The sequence below is a fragment of the Mastacembelus armatus genome, chromosome 4 (assembly GCF_900324485.2).
Source record: "Mastacembelus armatus chromosome 4, fMasArm1.2, whole genome shotgun sequence".
Taxonomy (NCBI): Eukaryota; Metazoa; Chordata; class Actinopteri; order Synbranchiformes; family Mastacembelidae; genus Mastacembelus; species Mastacembelus armatus.
This window is the reverse complement of record NC_046636.1, coordinates 18,986,950-19,005,118: the sequence shown is the minus strand read 5'-3', so window position 1 is coordinate 19,005,118 and position 18,169 is coordinate 18,986,950. Positions and strand designations below refer to the sequence as shown.

The 18,169-nt window shown below is 38.8% G+C and overlaps 1 protein-coding gene across 2 annotated transcripts; it reads right to left on the bottom strand.

The window, feature by feature from the left end:
• Window positions 1-286: 286 nt before the first annotated feature.
• On the bottom strand, window positions 287-17,251 carry slco2a1 (solute carrier organic anion transporter family, member 2A1). Of its 2 annotated transcripts, none has more exons than XM_026305539.1 (14): window positions 16,909-17,251; window positions 9,872-10,009; window positions 8,645-8,807; window positions 8,001-8,213; window positions 7,342-7,440; window positions 7,118-7,257; window positions 6,332-6,404; window positions 5,992-6,156; window positions 5,466-5,652; window positions 4,276-4,417; window positions 2,788-2,951; window positions 2,017-2,081; window positions 1,210-1,330; window positions 287-1,117 (listed from the first exon to the last, which is right to left on the bottom strand). In XM_026305539.1, the coding sequence occupies exons 1-14, from the start codon at window positions 16,942-16,944 to the stop codon at window positions 997-999; spliced, it is 1,827 nt and encodes a 608-aa protein (XP_026161324.1). In that variant the 5' UTR covers window positions 16,945-17,251; the 3' UTR covers window positions 287-996. The 2 variants fall into 2 exon arrangements, with proteins under 2 accessions (XP_026161324.1, XP_026161325.1); XM_026305540.1 differs by having other exon boundaries at window positions 7,118-7,254.
• Window positions 17,252-18,169: the final 918 nt, after the last annotated feature.

Sequence of the window (18,169 nt, the reverse complement as noted above, 5' to 3'; positions counted from 1 at the left end):
CTATATGAGGATGTTGAGCAAGTATTCAAAGCATATTATCCTGTCTTTAAATTTTAGTCTGTATGAATCCAAACCACATGCTAGTCATATGCACAAATGGACATTATGTACCTATTTATTTCATACCTGTGTGTGTATACATTCAACATATAGTTATTACCTCTGCGGGTCAAGTTTGTGCCTTTCAAACCCAAGACAACATATAATATTATTAGATTTGCACAATAGTATAGTATAATGTACTATCATAAAGACAAAAATGAAAAAAAGAACCTGCTGCATAATACAGAATGAATTATTTGTATATTTTCCTTTGCCAGTGATGTTTACACATTGGAACAACCATACAATTACACTGACAGATAGCATAATCTGCATGGTTAATTCAATTTAAGAGTGACAGTGTATGTACTTTATATCTGAAAATTCATTAGCATTGCAATAAAATCAAGTGTTCTATGTGACCACATATGACATGAGTATTGCTGTTATCACAGATGTCTCTGTGTGAGACAAACCTCTATAAAAAGATAAAACTTAAATATTAAGCTAAACACTTAATTAGTTACAGAGTATGTTCCCATTGTGAACAGAAACCTGACCAGATTCCTACCTTATAGGAACACATAATATACAGAGTTCTTTACCTGTTGTTTGGTCAGACTCTCATCCCTGTCTCACATGCATGTAAGATGTTGTGAGGTAACACAGAGGGGTGTGTTTTAGCAGTCCTCTTGTAATATAGTGGGATATATTGTCAGAGTATTTCCAATCATTAGATTTAAAGCACTGAAACACGTAAAACCCGACCACTTGAGGCACTAGGCATGGAAGTGGGCCTACAGAAATTGAGGTCAGTGCATGATCATCTTGGGTGTGGTTTTCTCCCATGATGCAGCTCTGCTCAGTACAGCACACCGTCCTTCAAAAGGTTTCACACCACAGCAAAGCTTTAACAAAGAGAGAGGACTGGATCAACAGGAAGTCTCAGCCAGGTCACAGCAGTCCTTCGGGCCCCTTCTCCAAACTGTATTCCTGGGTGCGCTGCACCTTCCAGCCCAGCAACATCAGCAGAACGATGCCCATGACCTTATAACCCACCTGTAAGCCCAAGTATCTGCAGAGAAATAAAGATAAATAACTGTCAGTGGTGAGGCAACTGTGCTGTCACATGTGTGTATGTAATTTGTGAGTGGCAGGTTTTCTAACCGGTTTCTCAGGATGTCATTATCATAATAGCCACAGCTATAATTCCTGCCACACACACGCTTCCACCAGATACACGATGAATCAATGGCTGTCCCGAAGAGAGCAGGAGCTGGTAGCCAGGCTACAAGAGAGAGGAAAATTGAGTGTGTATTCATGGTAAATACATTTTATCTACATATGTAGAATAATGTACTATAACCACTAGAGGGCAATCCTGTATTTGCCTCAAAAAATGTTCAAACATATGAACTGATCTGGATTTGGTCAGAGCACTGATGAATGTAATTCAAAGATACGTATAATAACAACTCTTGAGCTGAAAGAAACTATAAAACTCAACTTTGTAGATCCTCAAATTATGAAATATTAAAAAATACAAAATTTAAATAAATACTAATCTAAATTCATAACCACTTTAATGGAAATATTTGTGAAAATATCTATTTTCAAAAGTCTGTTTTTATTTCATAATAGTATTTTCCCCATTACCTATTTTATTCTATGTGTATTTTATTTCACTATGTCACTTTTCATAATGTAATCCATTTTATCCATTATCCATACCACTGGAGCTATCATCTATTTATTACGTATAAACACATATAATGAAATGAAAAATTTATTTATTTGTTCATCTATATAATGAGTTTATTAATGTAATTACTTATAATTTCTTTTTAAAATGTATTTTATATTGGGCCATTAGGGGCACCTTACTGTATTAATGTAAATACTAACTAAGTTGGTAGGGCATGTTGGGGCTTGGGGGCATAGCACCACACACAGAAGACTCACTTCCTGACTTACCTAATACCCTCATGAGTAAAAACTGAATTCCTATAGCAAACGACTTCTCTTCAAAGGAAACAGATCTGAAATGAACAGAAAAACAAATTAAAAAGTCAATAGCTGCATTTTGTATTGGTGCATTGTGTCATTCTTGAACATAATCTGAGTTAGCACATTTGTTTTCATGACTAAAAATGCCAACATTCACACTTGCTGAAGATCAGTGATCAAATCTGTTCGAGTATTACTTTATAAATCTTTGCAAAAGGTCATTTCTCAACTGTGCCATGTGTGGTAGTTTATTTGTTTCCCATTCATTCTTAGCACTCCTACACCAAGGACCCAGGGCATTCATTTATTACCTTTTGTGTTTGACTTTATAGACTTCGAGAAGTGCCTGGCAGAGACTATTAAAAGCAAGAGCAGCCTAGTGTTTGACTGCAGCATTTGAAACGGTCATGAAAATCTCTTTTTAAGAATTCTGAGTAGAAAACACGACGGAGGGAGGGTCCATGCAGGCGTAGAGAGAGTGTAGTGAAAATGTGTCGGCTAAAACATTTGTGTGGTCAGATATAAATATATTTATTATGGTTTGGGAACACCAGAACCTAATAGGTCACTAATAACAATAAAAATAATAATAAGCCATCAAATCACTAGTAGTGGCACTACTAGTAGTCACTAGTAGTCTGAACACGAGGGCCAGCAGATTACGTCACATCATCTATTAGATGAGCATTTGTAATTTTGAACACATAATTGCAAACAAATGGTGCGGTCCTTTCTTACCTGAGCACCATCATGTACATGGGGTTGTGAGTGAGGCAGGCGATCAGTGATGCCAGAGAGATGATGAGTATGACAGGCAGAAGATAATGAGGGCAGTTGTGTGGACAGGGAACTGGGCGGGCGTGAAGCTCCTTCCCAGATATACACCGGCAGTTTGTATATAGCTTTATTAGGAAAGAAAGAGAAGAAAAAAAGATTTGTAAGGCAGAACTCCTTTTAAAATCTCAGCTGTGTACAGGTTAAACAGATAAGATATACCTTGTCAGGAAGTGTGCTAAAAGGATGTTTTGTTACTGTTGGTTTCGCCCTGCTTCCAGTCTGAAATGCTATGATAAACTAACCATCTCTTGGCTCAAGCTTTATATTTAGCATGCTGACAGGCAATAATATCAGTCTTATTCAGCCTCTTACACAACTTAAAATAATGGCTATATAGCAAACTGTAATGCTCACACTTCTAGGTCAAAGCCATGTCTTCCTGGCAAAAGGCAAAATTCAAAGAGGAAGGGTTTCACTTCCTTTCACAATTTGATTTTCTTTCTGTAAAAATCGCAAGATAGCTCATAAAAACGTTTTCTAAACTTTTGTCTAATACCTAATTAAATTCCATTTGTAATTGATTATTTGGTCATCCGCGTCCACAAGAAAGTTGAAATAACTGTGATTTCTGGGGATCAATCCATTGAACTAGCTGTAGCCATTTGTGCTTCAGTATTACACAGTGGACTTTCAGGTTCCTTCTAACTGACTAATAGTCTATTAGCACTCACAAAATCCACCCACTGGAAAATTATTCACAAACTGTGACATCTAAATGCTGACATTTTGTCCCTTTTAAAACACTGTGACTAATAAGCAATGATTTGACACTGACTGTGTGCCCTGTTGGGAAATAGCTGACATCGCTGAATCACAATGTCGAAATAATAATTACAATAAAATTTTGACACTGAACATTAATGCTGTAACGTTTGCAATCCACAAACCCTTAGCTGATGAGACACATATGTAGGTCTGGGATATGAAATTTGTGATCTCTTTAATGATTATATGGCAGATAGGTCAGAAGTAGTCAGAATACTGGGATAGTGAACCAAGATGTTGTAACCTAATTTGTGTCTTAATTCTAAAGGGCAAAGAACAGATTTCAACACAGACTGTCAGTGCACATTAATGGCATTGGCATATTTGAACTATGCATTCTGGCAGTACTCACAAGGAACAGAGTTAAAAGGTTAATTACAACTGTACAGCCTAATTTACACATGTGGTAACAGGACAATAACTAAATGCATATGCCTTATATAGTATTTCTGTCAGAATCAGGTCATTTTACTGATTATTGTTGATTTACTATATGAGTCATTCATGACACATCTTCTCCAGATAAAAAAGGCAATAAAAAGTCCCATTTTATTAACTACAGCACAGTAAGGACTGTGAGTCCTGACTTCTTATGACCTGCAGGTATTTGCAGGAGTCACTGACCTGAACCCTGTGGGTGTTGTTGGGGTCTTTAGTGAAGTTTGTGCAACCTGCATGACAGGGAGAAACGTACTCGATGCCATCAGAACCACACACTGGGTTGAAAGCACTATCAGGACAGCTGCAGTTGTCCTTACACGGATACCTGCGAGAACAGAGGGAGGCTGAGAACCCTAGTGATTCATATCTGCTAGTAGACAGAGACAAACAAAAGCCTCTTTCCTGACACATTATGATTTTTTCAATTTTAAATATAATTCAATTTACATACAATGAACTTAAAGTACTCAGGCACAATGGACATTTTGCTTGTTTTAATATTAAACGTATAAAATTGCTGCTTTTGCAGTTCAGTGCTTGGTGTTCACCAAGTATAGTATTCAATTTCTGCATAGAATCTTTTTTTCTTATGTTCTCAAAGTTTTTTAAACCCTGTTTGAGAAATTCATGTCTAATGTCTTCCATCCAGCCACTCTACCATAAACATCTGACTGATAGAGAGCTTTGGAAGTGGTCCTCCTTCCAGCAGTATCTTGCACCTCCCCATTAAGGACTTCTGAAGCTCTGTTAGAGTGACCAGTTTATTCTTGGATAATCTCTATAAAGAGTCATGATGTTTCTAAACTTCTTCTATTTCACAGTTACTTAGGCAACTGTGCTACTGGGAACACTTAAAGCTTGAGAAAACCCTTGTCCTGATCTATGCTGTGCTGTAATTTTATCACCAAGGCCTACAGAGAGATCCTTGATACTTCATGGCTTCGTTTTTGTCCTGACATACAATGTGAATTGTGGGACCTTTAGAGACCTATAGCCTACACAGGTATGTGTAAATTATGCCTAATAAATTTTTTGTCACAGCTGGACAATCAAGTTCTACATGCATCTCAAGGAGAATTAAAGACACAAGGGGCACCTGAACACACAAACCCAAACAAAGGAATAGGATTATATTGCACCTTGTGACCTGTGTACTTAATAAATCCCCAAAAATAGTTTACTTGCAATATGGTTCTCACATTTCAGAAACAGCATTTCCAAATGGCAGGTGTTAGGACCTTGCATGAATATTAAGAGTGTCATATAGTAAGTTAAAGGCTTAGGGTTATGTGGCTCCATATAAATAGAAACAAACTAGAAAATGCCCAGAAAGTAAAGCTTCCTTTCTGAGATAAAGTGCTCTTCACACTCACTCGTGACCAGTGCCTATGACTTTCTGGGTGGGACAGCCCATGAAGAAAAGAGGGATACAAAGGAGGGTGGATGTAGTCAGCATGACCACAGAGAAACGTGGGATGGTCTTCAGAGAGAGACCTGCCCTCTTCATGATGACCCCTCCGATGAGCATCCCTACAGCTACTGCTGGCAGATTCACAGCACCTGGGAACCAGAAAGAGCTTAGCTATCTCTGAGTAAAGATGTCATTTATTGTCTACTAAAGATGTCCAAAGAGAACTCCTAAAAATCAAAGACAGCTTTACTTTAGTTCTTTGCTAACGCCCTGACACAAAAGACAAGTGTGGTGAAAATACATAGCCATAGTTGGGCTGACACCCTGCAGAGCATCCAATAAATAATTTTAATGGACTGTTTCATTTCACCTCTAGAGTTCATCAATATGGTTCAATATATACCATGTTTATGACTTACGCTGACACAAACTGCAAGGTCAGTTGTGATCTAATATAGGATCTGTTCGTGCATTTATGCAGGACCTACCTACGAGCAGGTTGCTGTAGGTGGCTGCAGCGCCATACTGTCGCTCCAGAAACTTGTTCAGGAAGGTAGCTAGACCCGCAATCACAGAGGAGAAGCAGCACTGGGCCAGGACCAGTATCAGGAAGAGGGGGCTCAACAGGAGGTGCACAAACATTCTGGGAAACACTAATTACAGATATTCACATAGAGACACAATTATCAATACTGAAAATGACTTCAACAAAAAAAAGTACCTCTGGCTATTTATCTACAGCTATCTTGCAAAACATGTCAGCAATATAAAACTAACTTATGCAATATATGAGTCCAACAAGTGGATATAATAATATAATAAACTTACTCTTCAGGAATTCAAGTAAAGAGATATCTGGCTTCTTGAAGTCATCGTTCATATCACTTTCACTTCCTGTCACCTTGAAAATAATATGCAGTGTAAACTTTTTATATTGGTAAAGATGAACGTCAACAAACCTGCTTCTTGTCTGACATGAAGTTAAGGTTTTCTAATAATTAAGATAAAGAACAACCAAAACCAATTATTCTCCAGTTGGGAAAGTACATAAGTCGCACATAAGTCGCTTCATACTAATAAGCTTAGCAGGACACTTAATTACATTAGATGAAATAAAGGCCCTCCACCTGTTGAAAGATGTTTTATTATTGAAATGGCAACTTTTCACTGAGATTTGTATCAATCATCTTTAGATCTTTATATTTTATATGTTTGGACTAGGCGAATTCCTTGACAAAGCTGGAAGAGCAAAAATGTGGACTATTATATTTTGGAGATTATTTACAAGGACTGCACAATTACAAATCAATTATGTGCCAGTTATATTGCTGAATTATACATCAATACTGAGAAACCTTGTTTGTATTTCAAGATTGTTAAAAAAAAAAGGGGGGAAAATAATCTTGCAGTGCTGATTCAGGGCCAGGAGGTGTCAGTAAAACATGATATATTCAGTAGGTAAGGAGTATTAACACTCAATCTTACAATTTTACATTTTATAACTACTACAGAACAGGATAACACCTCTACATACTCCAAAAGACACATTTAATAAACATTTAGTACTAAAACATGTCTGTATTGCATTTAAGACTGTGCAAAAGTGTGACTTACATTATCCTCTGACTGCATGCTACGAGGGAAGAAGAAGTAGGGGATGGAGGTGAGAACCAGGCAGCCCATGGTGATAAGCAGGCCCATCCACCAGGCCCCAACCCAGCGGGGATCCCCATGACTCAGCTCTTGTTGAACTTCTGCAGGAAACAGCAGTGAATACAACAGCGAATACAACTTGTCTATTAAAAAATTCTGAATGCTTTTAAAGAGCGAATCGTTACCGAGACCAGTTAAGTTCACATCCACATAGATCTTCAAAATGGCTGCACCCACCATGTAGCCAATGGCAGGCCCGAACACAGATACTGCAAACAGGATAGCTGTGAAAGACAAGAGTGTTTGTGAGGCAGAGTTTGTTAAAAACTATAGAAATGCTCTATAATCTTATGACTTACAAATAACAAAGTTTTATCTTTGTCGAAAATGAATTAGTTGCATGGCAACAATCTTAGGTATTAACATTTTGTAATGGTTTATTTTACCTTTGTTGCGTCAAAGCCCCTTAAACATCAAAAGAAGTGAAAAGCTTTCTATCTCCAGTGTCATTCTCAAACTTAGTTTCCCAAAGTGCCAACATAAAAGCACCAATCAGTGCTCAGAATGTAACAAGACCAATCAAATGATATGTTTTCTATGAAATCCATGTTTAAAAGTGTAATGGTGTTTTAACAAATCTAAGAGAATTTTGCAGTAAATCAAATTTACTACATGTCAAACTTTTGAACCACATCTACTAACTGAAAATCAGATTTTAAAAAAAGGAAAAAAAAAAAAGTACCATTCTGTGGTCACAAAAAAAGTATGTCTTCATACTTGACCCTCAGACTGTGTTCTCTTAATCTAATCACACACCAGTTTATCTGAACTACAGGCCATTTACCTATGTAAAGAGGCGAGTTTCCAGGCTCTGCAAAATCATCAATGTAGGAAATCCCAAAAGGCTGGATGGGCACAGAGCCCACACCAAAGAGCAGCTGAGCACTGGCCATCAGCAGCCACATGTTGTTGGTGTCAGTCAGACGCCTGCTATCGTCGCGGCCACAAGACTCAGAACTGCTGGAGTTTTGATGCATGTTGCAAATATCATGCCGATCTGGTTCACAGCAGTTGGTCACACAGGAACAGGGAGAGGAAAAGGGACAATTATTGACAAGCAAGTGAATGCAGATGTCCAACTACTTTAATTTCCTGAAGCTTCTCTGACCCCTCACTGACACTGTATGCCATTAAGGTACTTTATCTGGAGGAAGAGGGAGCTTGTTATTACAAATTAAATGCCCTAGGTGAAATCCTAATCTTCTTGGCTCTCAGTGAGTGCAGAGAGATGATGAATTTCCTTCTGATTTATGCAGAAGTTCAGCTGGAGAGCACCAGGAGGCTTTCTAAATTTGCTGCAGAACACAGTGAGCTAAACAGCTAAATGAAACGTTAGGCCATAAATTGCATTGACATATTTGTACATTCAAGATCCCCTGGTCTGGACAGAGTCACATTAGCTGCAGCTCCAGCACAGCTTCTACTTACTGTGTAAAACAGAATCATATTCATAGGGCTGGGATATGAAGTGAGGTAAGGCCAGCATCATGGCACTGACGGCCATCAGCAGTCCACCAATTCCAATGATACGAGGACGGTGAACCCGATTTCCAAAGTAGCTCACGAACACGATCAGCACGCAGTTACTGACCTGAGAGACAGATGCAAACACATTTCAAAGAGGATCCATTCCAGAGTGAACATTTTCTCTAACCACTTTTCACATTAATCCAGTCACAGTGCATTAAGTTGCAGGTCTTGCAGTTTTCCAACATTACTACTAGAGACCCAAACCAAGGTTGCACTATAATCCAACTTTAGTGGGCTCTACATACAACCCAGGAACAATTTGGAATTGATGTTCAACAGTGCAATGAAATATAAAGGCAGAAAGAAAGAAAATGTATTTCATAGCTGTGTTAACAATGTTAACATACCATACACTGTATTATTTGACATAGTAAACTGAGGGTCATAGCACTAAGTTTATTGGTTTGTCAGAGCATTTTTTCCAGCCATAGCAGTTGCCTGTTAAGACTGGTAAGAGCTGGGGTTAGTAAACCAAAACAGTAAATCTGGTGATAGAAAGCCAGAACAGTGAGCTAAAAGCTAAAGCTTCTGTAAAGCAATGATGACCTCCAGACTTATGCTGTGGGTTCATTACCAAGTGATCCCTGTCATATTACACAGTTATTTGTGCCATTGTGAATAATAAAACCATGGATTATAGCAGCAGGTAAACACACTAACAGGAGATCAGTGCAAAATTAAAACGTTCTGGTCTTGTTTAGTTTGGGTTAAAAAAAACAAAACAATCAGATCTGATGAATTACACTGAGACTCAAACTGCAGCCAAATCTTAACAGGACCTAAGCTGTAAAAGCTAGGTTAAAAGGTAGGAAATGTCAACAGAGTGACATTTGGTGACCCATTCATACTGAAAACCAAAAGAACAACTGCAAAAGACTGATCTCTGTGATGAATTTAAATCCCACTTGAGCATCAGAAAATTCAGTTCCCTCTGCATCGAGCACGTACAGAACATTCTTTCATTATTCCTGAACCCTGTATCTGTTCTAAAACTGTTCCAAAGTACTTCAGTCCCACTGGATTTTGACATGTTTACTCTCCAATTCCTCCTTTGTCATCAGTATCCTTGAAATAAAGCTCTCATAATCTCAAACAGTGTGAGGGCATGTTATTGTTGGCTCCTACCTCATTGAGAGAGGAAATTGTTCCGGAGGAATAGCTGCTGAGGCCATAGCGCCTCTCGATTGTGGTGATGGTGCTCTTGAAGTAGGCACTGTACAGCAGCTGAGAAAACTGAAGGAGGCCATGGCACAAGACGAACAGCTAGGACAGACAGATGGTACAGCAGGGTTCTGAATCATGTAGTCAAATGCAGAAAGAAGACCAAAAGATACAGATAGGACAAAACCTACAACCTGATAGATTTTTTTGGAAATTAATTGATCTATGGCCTGTTTCCTTCTGGCATGTTATAGTTGAACATACTGTATAATATAATATCAGGGCTACAACAAACAATTATTCTATTTCCAAAAGAATACAATGAAGTCCCTTTTCAATGTGTTATTGTCAAAATATGAACCTTAAACAATGAGTTTCTAGACATATAAATAAAAAAAATGAAACCAACTCTAATCAATTTTATATGTGATGACATTTAAACAGATCTTTAATTTTATTGCATTAAAGAAGGCACTTGTTTACTAGAATTTCACAAAGCAAAAGTGAGTGTATCCTAATGAAGCGACATGCATTTCTGCTTTCAGACATGCACTTGAACATTGCTAGACATTATCCCGGTGAGCTGCATGTAAAAACGCATTTGTCTGAGGAATAGGGACCAGACATTTGCTGGAGTTTGATCCTATGAGCTTCACTGTAAAAAGTCGTGGTATCATGTGTGAGCCAGTGGTGAAGCAGGATAAGTTGACAGACTCTCAGAAACCTTACATCTAGCGCGACTTTCCCTCTTGCCAAAAAAAAAAATCCATAGCATCTCTCGGCCATGCACATAGCAACCATACTACAAAGCAACCATAGTTCATAGCAACCGTTCACCTGCTTGTCCACCAATATTCACATTTACAATGTCTAGGATGGAGTCACATTCAGGATGAATGGCCTGAATCAGTGTTTCAGTCCACTGCTTGCGAGAGCTCTGTTGTGTCTCCTGTTGTGGCTGCATGTTTTAAAACTTCAGACTGTAAATTTGATTCTCACGACATTGTCATGAGGTTATATGTGAAAATAGGCATTTAATCCACACTGACTCCGACCTGCATCTGTCATCAAAACAGCAGTGTGTGTGTGTGTGTGTGTGTGTGTATGTGTGTGTGTGTGTATGGCCTTTTCACTGTCAGCTTCACAGACACAGTGGGTTAAAAAAAACACTAAATGTGCCAGAGGAAATACAGACATGAAGCCTAAAAACAAGGAGGTTAAGGGTGACATGGGTTTCATGTCCGTGTCTTAGAGTCAGTGTGGACTCACATCAGATAAAACAGATGTCTGTCTGCTCAGTGACATGCACAAGTTACTGTGTCAATTGGTGTGAGAACAGTAAACATTTTACTGGATGACAGATTATCTGACCACATAAAAGAAAACTAGAACAAGGCACCACCCCTATCCACGTAACAGTGTAAAAATGGTTTCATTGTGAAAAACATGATTTTCACTCTTCTCCGCTTCCACCACTTTCATCTCTGCAGCTGTTCACCATGTCACTGCGTGCTGCTGCAAACAGCTGCATCACTAGATCTAAACTAATCGATTATTACATTTGTTGCCAACTATTCAATAATTGAATTTTATCTATAATATGAATTAGTTACTGCAGCCCTATATATCAGTTTGTTTACCTATAAACCAATAAAAGAAATGACTGAACCAGGCTCTGTGAAAAGCTTGTGATATTGATGGATCATGTGCAACTGTAACAGCCAACTGTATGTGTGCCATTTCTAGCTGCAAGAGACACTTGGCTGCAATCACATTAGAGCATAGTAGACTCAAAGCCTAAAATATATTCCTCCTGAGAGGAAATTGTTTCAAAGAACAGAGAACAATTCAGAGAAACTAAAACATGATGTCTGGTTTTACGTAAATCTCAGCATTTCTGTGGAACAGAAGTTTGTGGTGTTTCTCAACCATGGCAATACAGTAAGATGACCTTTAGTTGACCTAATGGTGTGGATACCTAAACACCAAAAATACAGCGAGTAGATGTGTTAAGTGGAGAAATTCACAAACACACAACATAAAAATGCACCACCACAAGTAAAGGATTCAGCTGCAATCATGAATTATACAAATTTAAATATTCTAAATAGGAAGACATTTCCCCTTCTGGTCAGAAGCCATTGTGAAATCTTTTACAGTCATGAACCCATTCAGGCATAACCAGGACTCTGCAGCAGTCAGTGATTACGTCTGTTAAAATAGTGCCAAAACCTCCTAAACTCAACGTCATTTGCTTCATTTCAGGGCAACAGACATGAGTGGTGCTCATCTTTTAATCTAACCCTTAGCAGGAAAGTGTGTTGAAATGTCAAACTATTCCTTCAGGCTAAGCAAAAGGTCTAATTTTGATTTTGTCAAATAAATGGCAAAGACATCCACTTTATATGAGTTTGACTTGAGTCCACACCTCAAAGTTCATCAGTTTTCTCTGAAATTAGTGCAACTAAGGTACTAATATCTCTATTGCCCCCATCTGGCCTCAGTGTTGGTGAAACTTTATCAATATGATGAATAGTGGGCAATAATTCACCTGCTTTTCTGAGAAGCTGAACAGCATGGCTCCAACAGAAAAAATACATGGTTCAGTCTTTAAGTTTTGGAGTCATTCTCAATTAATTTGCTTAAACTGAAACTGTTTGCATTTTAAACTGATTGCATGAGTTTTATTCTCATGGGATTTTCTCTCTACACCCAGATGTGAAAAGATCCAAGTAGCCCACTAGACAGTCTACGAGTGATCAGTGATCTGGAGGAGCCACTTGCCTGTCTGTGTTTGTGGATGTTCACAGTGCATGGTGCTCATTCACCCAGGAAGAATGAATGCACCGCTGACGCTAAACATAAGTGTTGAGATCAGGAGCAAATTTACTATGAAAACAGTGATAAATCCAAGCTTTCAGTTTGTTTACCGGCTGCCAGGTCGGCAGAATAAACTCTCCATTCAACTCAGAACAGCTAATGCTCCTATTAAGCTTGGCTCTGTGGTTCGTTAGCACACACAATAGGCGCTTTCACACTGTTGCTAATATTTCTCCCCCATTTTGGATCAAAAGGGCTTCAATTATCTAAATGATTGAACAGGACCTGTTTGCTCAGGCAGGCAAAGAAAGTCTTTTGTTTGCGATTTTGGTTAAAACAAAAAGTTTGCAGTTCATAACTGTTTCTTTAACCACAGCTTCAGGTCAACTAAAAATCCACTAAAGCCTTTAACACAGTTGGATCAATATTTACATTGCTGATAACGCCTGACACAAATAGCATGTTTCTGAGAGAATTCTCTGGCGAACAAATTGGCTTTAATACAAGAAAGTCATTTCTCACATAATCCAAAATCCTGATAAGATAATAGAGAAAGTCAATTATTCTTGATGAAGGAATTTTTTATAATGTCAAACCATCAAAACAATATTTACACAGCATTACAAACAACACACAAGAGATGCGGGAGGAATACGGTCGTTGATAAACACTGTGGTGTCTCAACATGATGTCACGCTGTCAAGAAGAAACAGGAATTATTATTTTCCATACTGTTAATACAAGTGATTGAAGCCTATTTGATGTTTGTAAGCAGGAAAGCGGGTGTGTACAATTGGATTCTCCATGGATTAAACACATTTATCATTTGTGAACATACTCAGCTCCATTTGTCTGGAGGTTATTGTCCCAGCCTTCAACCCTGCTGTGAGGGGAAGAATTGAGGGAAGTTTATACTTGAATTTCAAATGCTTTCAGGGACCATGTTAGAGCTATGACTCTAGAGATCCATGTACTTCCATGAGTTTTTTTTTTTTTTTTTGGCTACAATTAAAATCTCTGAACCACTTGGTTAAAATCATGAAACAATGGAATAGCGAAGTATATGAATTGCCCAGGATGGTTAAAAGAAGCAAAAGCCACAGAATCACCTCCCATTATTGTGAAGCAAATAAGAAACAGTTGCTGCACAATAGCATAATGAGCAAAGCAGCACTTTTGGAAAACACGCAGTCTATCTCTCAAATATAAGGGCAGGGAAAAGTGGCGGATCTAGAAAGTTTGATCTGGGATGGCAAAAGGTTTTGGTAGAGTGTGTGGGCTCTTATACAAAATAAGTACATTTTACTTCTGTAAGTGAATCAAAGAAATCTATTTTTACTTATCTATTTTTTATTTTTTAATTTTTATCTATTTAATTCTGCATTTCTCCCACGGGGGATGAATAAAGTATCTATCTATTAATAAAAACTTCCCAGACATTCTTAATCTTAGAGAAAAGGAACAAAACCAGTTTGGGAGATGATCTGGGGTGGGAGGGCAGCTGGGGGGCAAACAGTACAGTAGAGGGGGCAGCTGCCCCCCCTTGCCCCCCTGTAGATCCACCCCTGGCAGGAAATAATTAACTTTTCGCAGCAAGAAGACAAAAAAAAAAAAAAAAATAAAACAAAAAAACGCTGGCCTGGCCTCCCTGTATAACCACAACCTGTCATGTTTACACTTTATTGAGCACATTAAACCTGATATAATACAGACACAACAGCGTGTAGCTTTGTGTGTGTTAGAGCTGCTGAAGATGAATTTTGTTTCCTTCATCCAATGGCAGCTGTTCGTTCTAGTCTTTGTGCTAAGCTAACAAGCTAAGCGCAGCTTCATATTTAACAGACTGACAGTCGAGTGGTTTCAATCTGCTCATCTGAGCCTCAGCGAGAAAGTGAGTTACTGATGGAACCACAAATGTGAGCTATGTATTCAGTGCTAGGTGCACTGAGGTGTGGCAAGACGTGGGCTGGAGCTGAGAGTTTTCAAACATTTCTTATCCCACTTCTCGGGATACAAACATTACGTGCCCCAGAGCAGAAACTTGGCTTGGATGTCGACAGAGATACTCTTGAAGAGAATATGATGGTGTAACCCGGGTGCACACTAGGTGTAGCCCACAGTAGATAAGTTCAAAGCTGTGGAAATAACAAACAAAACGTCCTGACGAAACGAAGCAAATAAAGAGCAAAAGCGGTACAACATGTACTGTTGTCGAGAAAAAAAAAAGGAAAAAAATTATAAAAATCAATGGATATGATCGCTCTCTGTGAAACCACTGTTGACCAGCTGGCTCTGCTTAGTGCAAAGCAATTCGGTTTCATGTGAAAGGCAACTTTGCCAATTTTCTAGTCTTTTGTTGCGACTGCGAGACAGGAGGCCAACCCTAATCAAGAGTTCTGGCATTACAGTTTGACGCAACACAAATTAAAATTTACTGCTCTGCTTTCACTTCTCACCGCCGTAGAAGAGAGACTTGCAGAAATAACTTAGTGACACAATACCTGCTGCTTAGTCTACTTTTTTCTCAACTACTACTACCTAAATATAGCATTATGGAGCTCTGAACTTTTGAACTTTGGGTACATTCAATACTGTCTAGGGCTAAAGGTCACTGAACTCACAAACTAAATGATGCGATGAGAGCTTTAGGATGAGCCAGTTTGTACATCTTGACTTCAGCAGAGGGCGGCTTTAAAGTGAGGATTTCACATGGAAAAACAGGAGAAGATTTGCAGTAGCTGGACCTACCACAGTCTGTGTGAGAACACTGAAGGTAAACACTCTGAAGGGTTTTTGTTTTTCTTTTTTTTTTTCCAGATTAACCTTCACCTTGTGGAAATGTAGGTGTTTCTCAAGTTGTTCCATATTTCGTGGTATCCTTCGTGCTGACAGAATGTTAGCGTATTACTCACACCTCATTCACACAATGGAATGACAAGTCATTTCTCACTAGGTTTTGAAAGCAACCACCACAGTGCAACATGTAGTTTTGTGTCATTATTAGTCACAGCCCTTGAACAAAGTGTTACTTGCCCATTAATTAACAGTGAAGCATAGCTGCTGCTTTTAGAGCACAGCATTAGAAACTTAGTGTAGAAACGACCAAAAATAGATCATTTTAACACTGAATGAAGTGTTTAGCTCTATCAACACTTTCCTATATTGAAATTCACCTGTAGCAGAATTTAACAATCAGAGCTACAACTGCTTTTGATTGACAGATCATTTTAATATATATATATATATATATATATATATACACATACATACACACACACAGCTCAGTGACTTTTTTTTTAATCATTAATGCTCTGAAATATGAAAATGTAACATTTCCATTGATGTAGATTTAATATTTTGAGGACTGGTAAACGGACACACTGACAAACCCTAGAGGGTAATTTCACTTTGGGCTCTGGAGTATTTAATTAATTTACAAAGCAAAATCAGAGAAATAATCATCTGAATAATCATGCAAACAATCATTAGTTTCAGCCTTGGAAAAAAAATAAATAAAAAAATCATGTATTCAATTTTCAGAATTTGCATAAAGTCAGTAAAACAACAGCATGCCTTCACTTTTCAGCAAAAAGAAAAGAGAGTAGTAACCAGTGGTGGAGTGCACTCTGGGGGCCGATATAATTTAATTTATCGTTTTTAATTAAACAATGTTTTGGACAACAACCAGCCCATAAAACAAGATCGGCGGCCAATTGCTTCATTTTCTACTGGGAGTGAGTCAGGAACAAGTGAGTACACTGATACATTTGTCCACAGCATTCATTACTCAGCCTGGGTGCTACCTGAGCCAGTGTGGTGGGTCACCATGGGGCAAAGAACCCAGGGCCAGTTTTTTTGGTTGTTCGTTTGTTTTTTTTTTTTGTGCCAGTCCGGTCCAGTTTGTATGTAACACACGTGCAGTGATCTTATATCAACCAATGTCGACTGCAAGTCTGAGCTGTGACTGTTTGAAGCTATGAAGCGCGACATCATGAGTCAGAGGTTGTTTAAGATGAAGAGACAATGTCTGCGTAAAACTGTCTTTCGAATAAAACAGCAGTAGGCTAATAGACGTCTCCATTAAAATAAACGCAGTCCAAACACAGAGAAAAAGTTCTGCAAGTTAAAAAAAAAAAGGAGACATATCAGAGTAACTCTGCTACAGATGCACTGATGCCTACCTTTATGCTACAGCATGAAGTCCCGGGTTTCCTCATGTCTCCGGTGGGAGTCGAGTCGTCCTCCAAGTCAGCTAGGGAACAGAGGAGCTGTCTGTCCAGGGTTGTGTCAAGACGTTGATGCCTTTGTTGTGTCCCCGGCGAGCTGGGCTGCTTTTTAAATGACTGTCGGTGATGTAATTGGACTCAGCCCACAGCTCCACGCGTAAATGTTTTGAAAGTTGTGAATTGGGAACAGACAGTCCCGCACTGATTGGCTGCGTCACGCGCGAGCCTGTGCAACGCTCACCTGTGAGAGCGTGCCGAGGCGCGTCCCCCCACCGTGAACAGCAGCGCTCAGTCGCACTCCCGGGGCCACTGACACAAAGCTCATATAAACAGCTGTGTTCCTTTTTAATGACGACCCTCCCCTCCCCTCCCTCCCCTCCCCGCTGTTCTCTGTAGCTCCAACGGGCTTAATACTTCACTAATTGCGGTATGCGTCTGTTTCCGCCCGGAGCTAATGAGCAGAGGGCCCAGCGAGAGGAGCACTGGATTCAACCGGGACAAGGCCTGTTCTGTTTCACCTACAGCACAGAATGCGTTAACTTTATCCTGTGTGTTTGTCCACACAAAAGTGTAGCCGAGCTTTTAAAAAAAAGCTGCTCCACGTGTAGTTTTAAGATAAATAGTAAATAAGCAGACTTCAGCAAGTACAAGTTAAAGTGTACTTGCTACCTCTGAATACTCTTACGAACTCTATGTTGATTAGTTTAAAGTTCCTATGTAAAATTGTAAAAAGTGTGTAGATTATGGTAACTTTTCACCTAATGGTAAAATATATGGTTAAATATATATTTTTTCAGATTCCAATTTCATTTATTCAGTTGAGTAGTTTGTGTATTTTATTTATGCAGGCTCAAACATTGTGGTGGGGAAAAAAAACAGAAAATCATCTTCACTGGATCTTTTAGCAACTGAGTCAACACTGGTATCAGCCTTCATAGGCCTGCTCGCCCACTTTGTGTTTCTTTAGAATTAAACAGGACATCCACTTGGAAGGAGATTGCCATTCAAGCAAATTCAAATTCAAATTCTGCTTTCTGTGCGACAAACACCATGACAACACTTGAGGGGAGTTACAATATTTCTGAGGAAGAGAAAAGGTCAACTATTACCTTATTTTCTGCCCCCACTGGTGATGTGTTGAATTGTATCTCACAGATGCTCAGCTCTAATGACTGGCATCAAACATGAGATACATGAAGTAGCCAGAACATCTACA

What these genes read in the sequence shown, in the direction of transcription:
- slco2a1 (XM_026305539.1), bottom strand. Translation starts at nt 16,944, where the DNA reads ATGAGGAAACCCGGGACTTCATGCTGTAGCATAAAG. An exon ending in CTTCATGCTGTAGCATAAAG is followed by an intron (nt 10,010 to 16,908) that starts GTAGGCATCAGT and finishes TGTCTGTCCTAG; the next exon opens with CTGTTCGTCTTGTGCCATGG. An exon ending in CTACAGCAACCTGCTCGTAG is followed by an intron (nt 5,653 to 5,991) that starts GTAGGTCCTGCA and finishes TCTGGTTCCCAG; the next exon opens with GTGCTGTGAATCTGCCAGCA.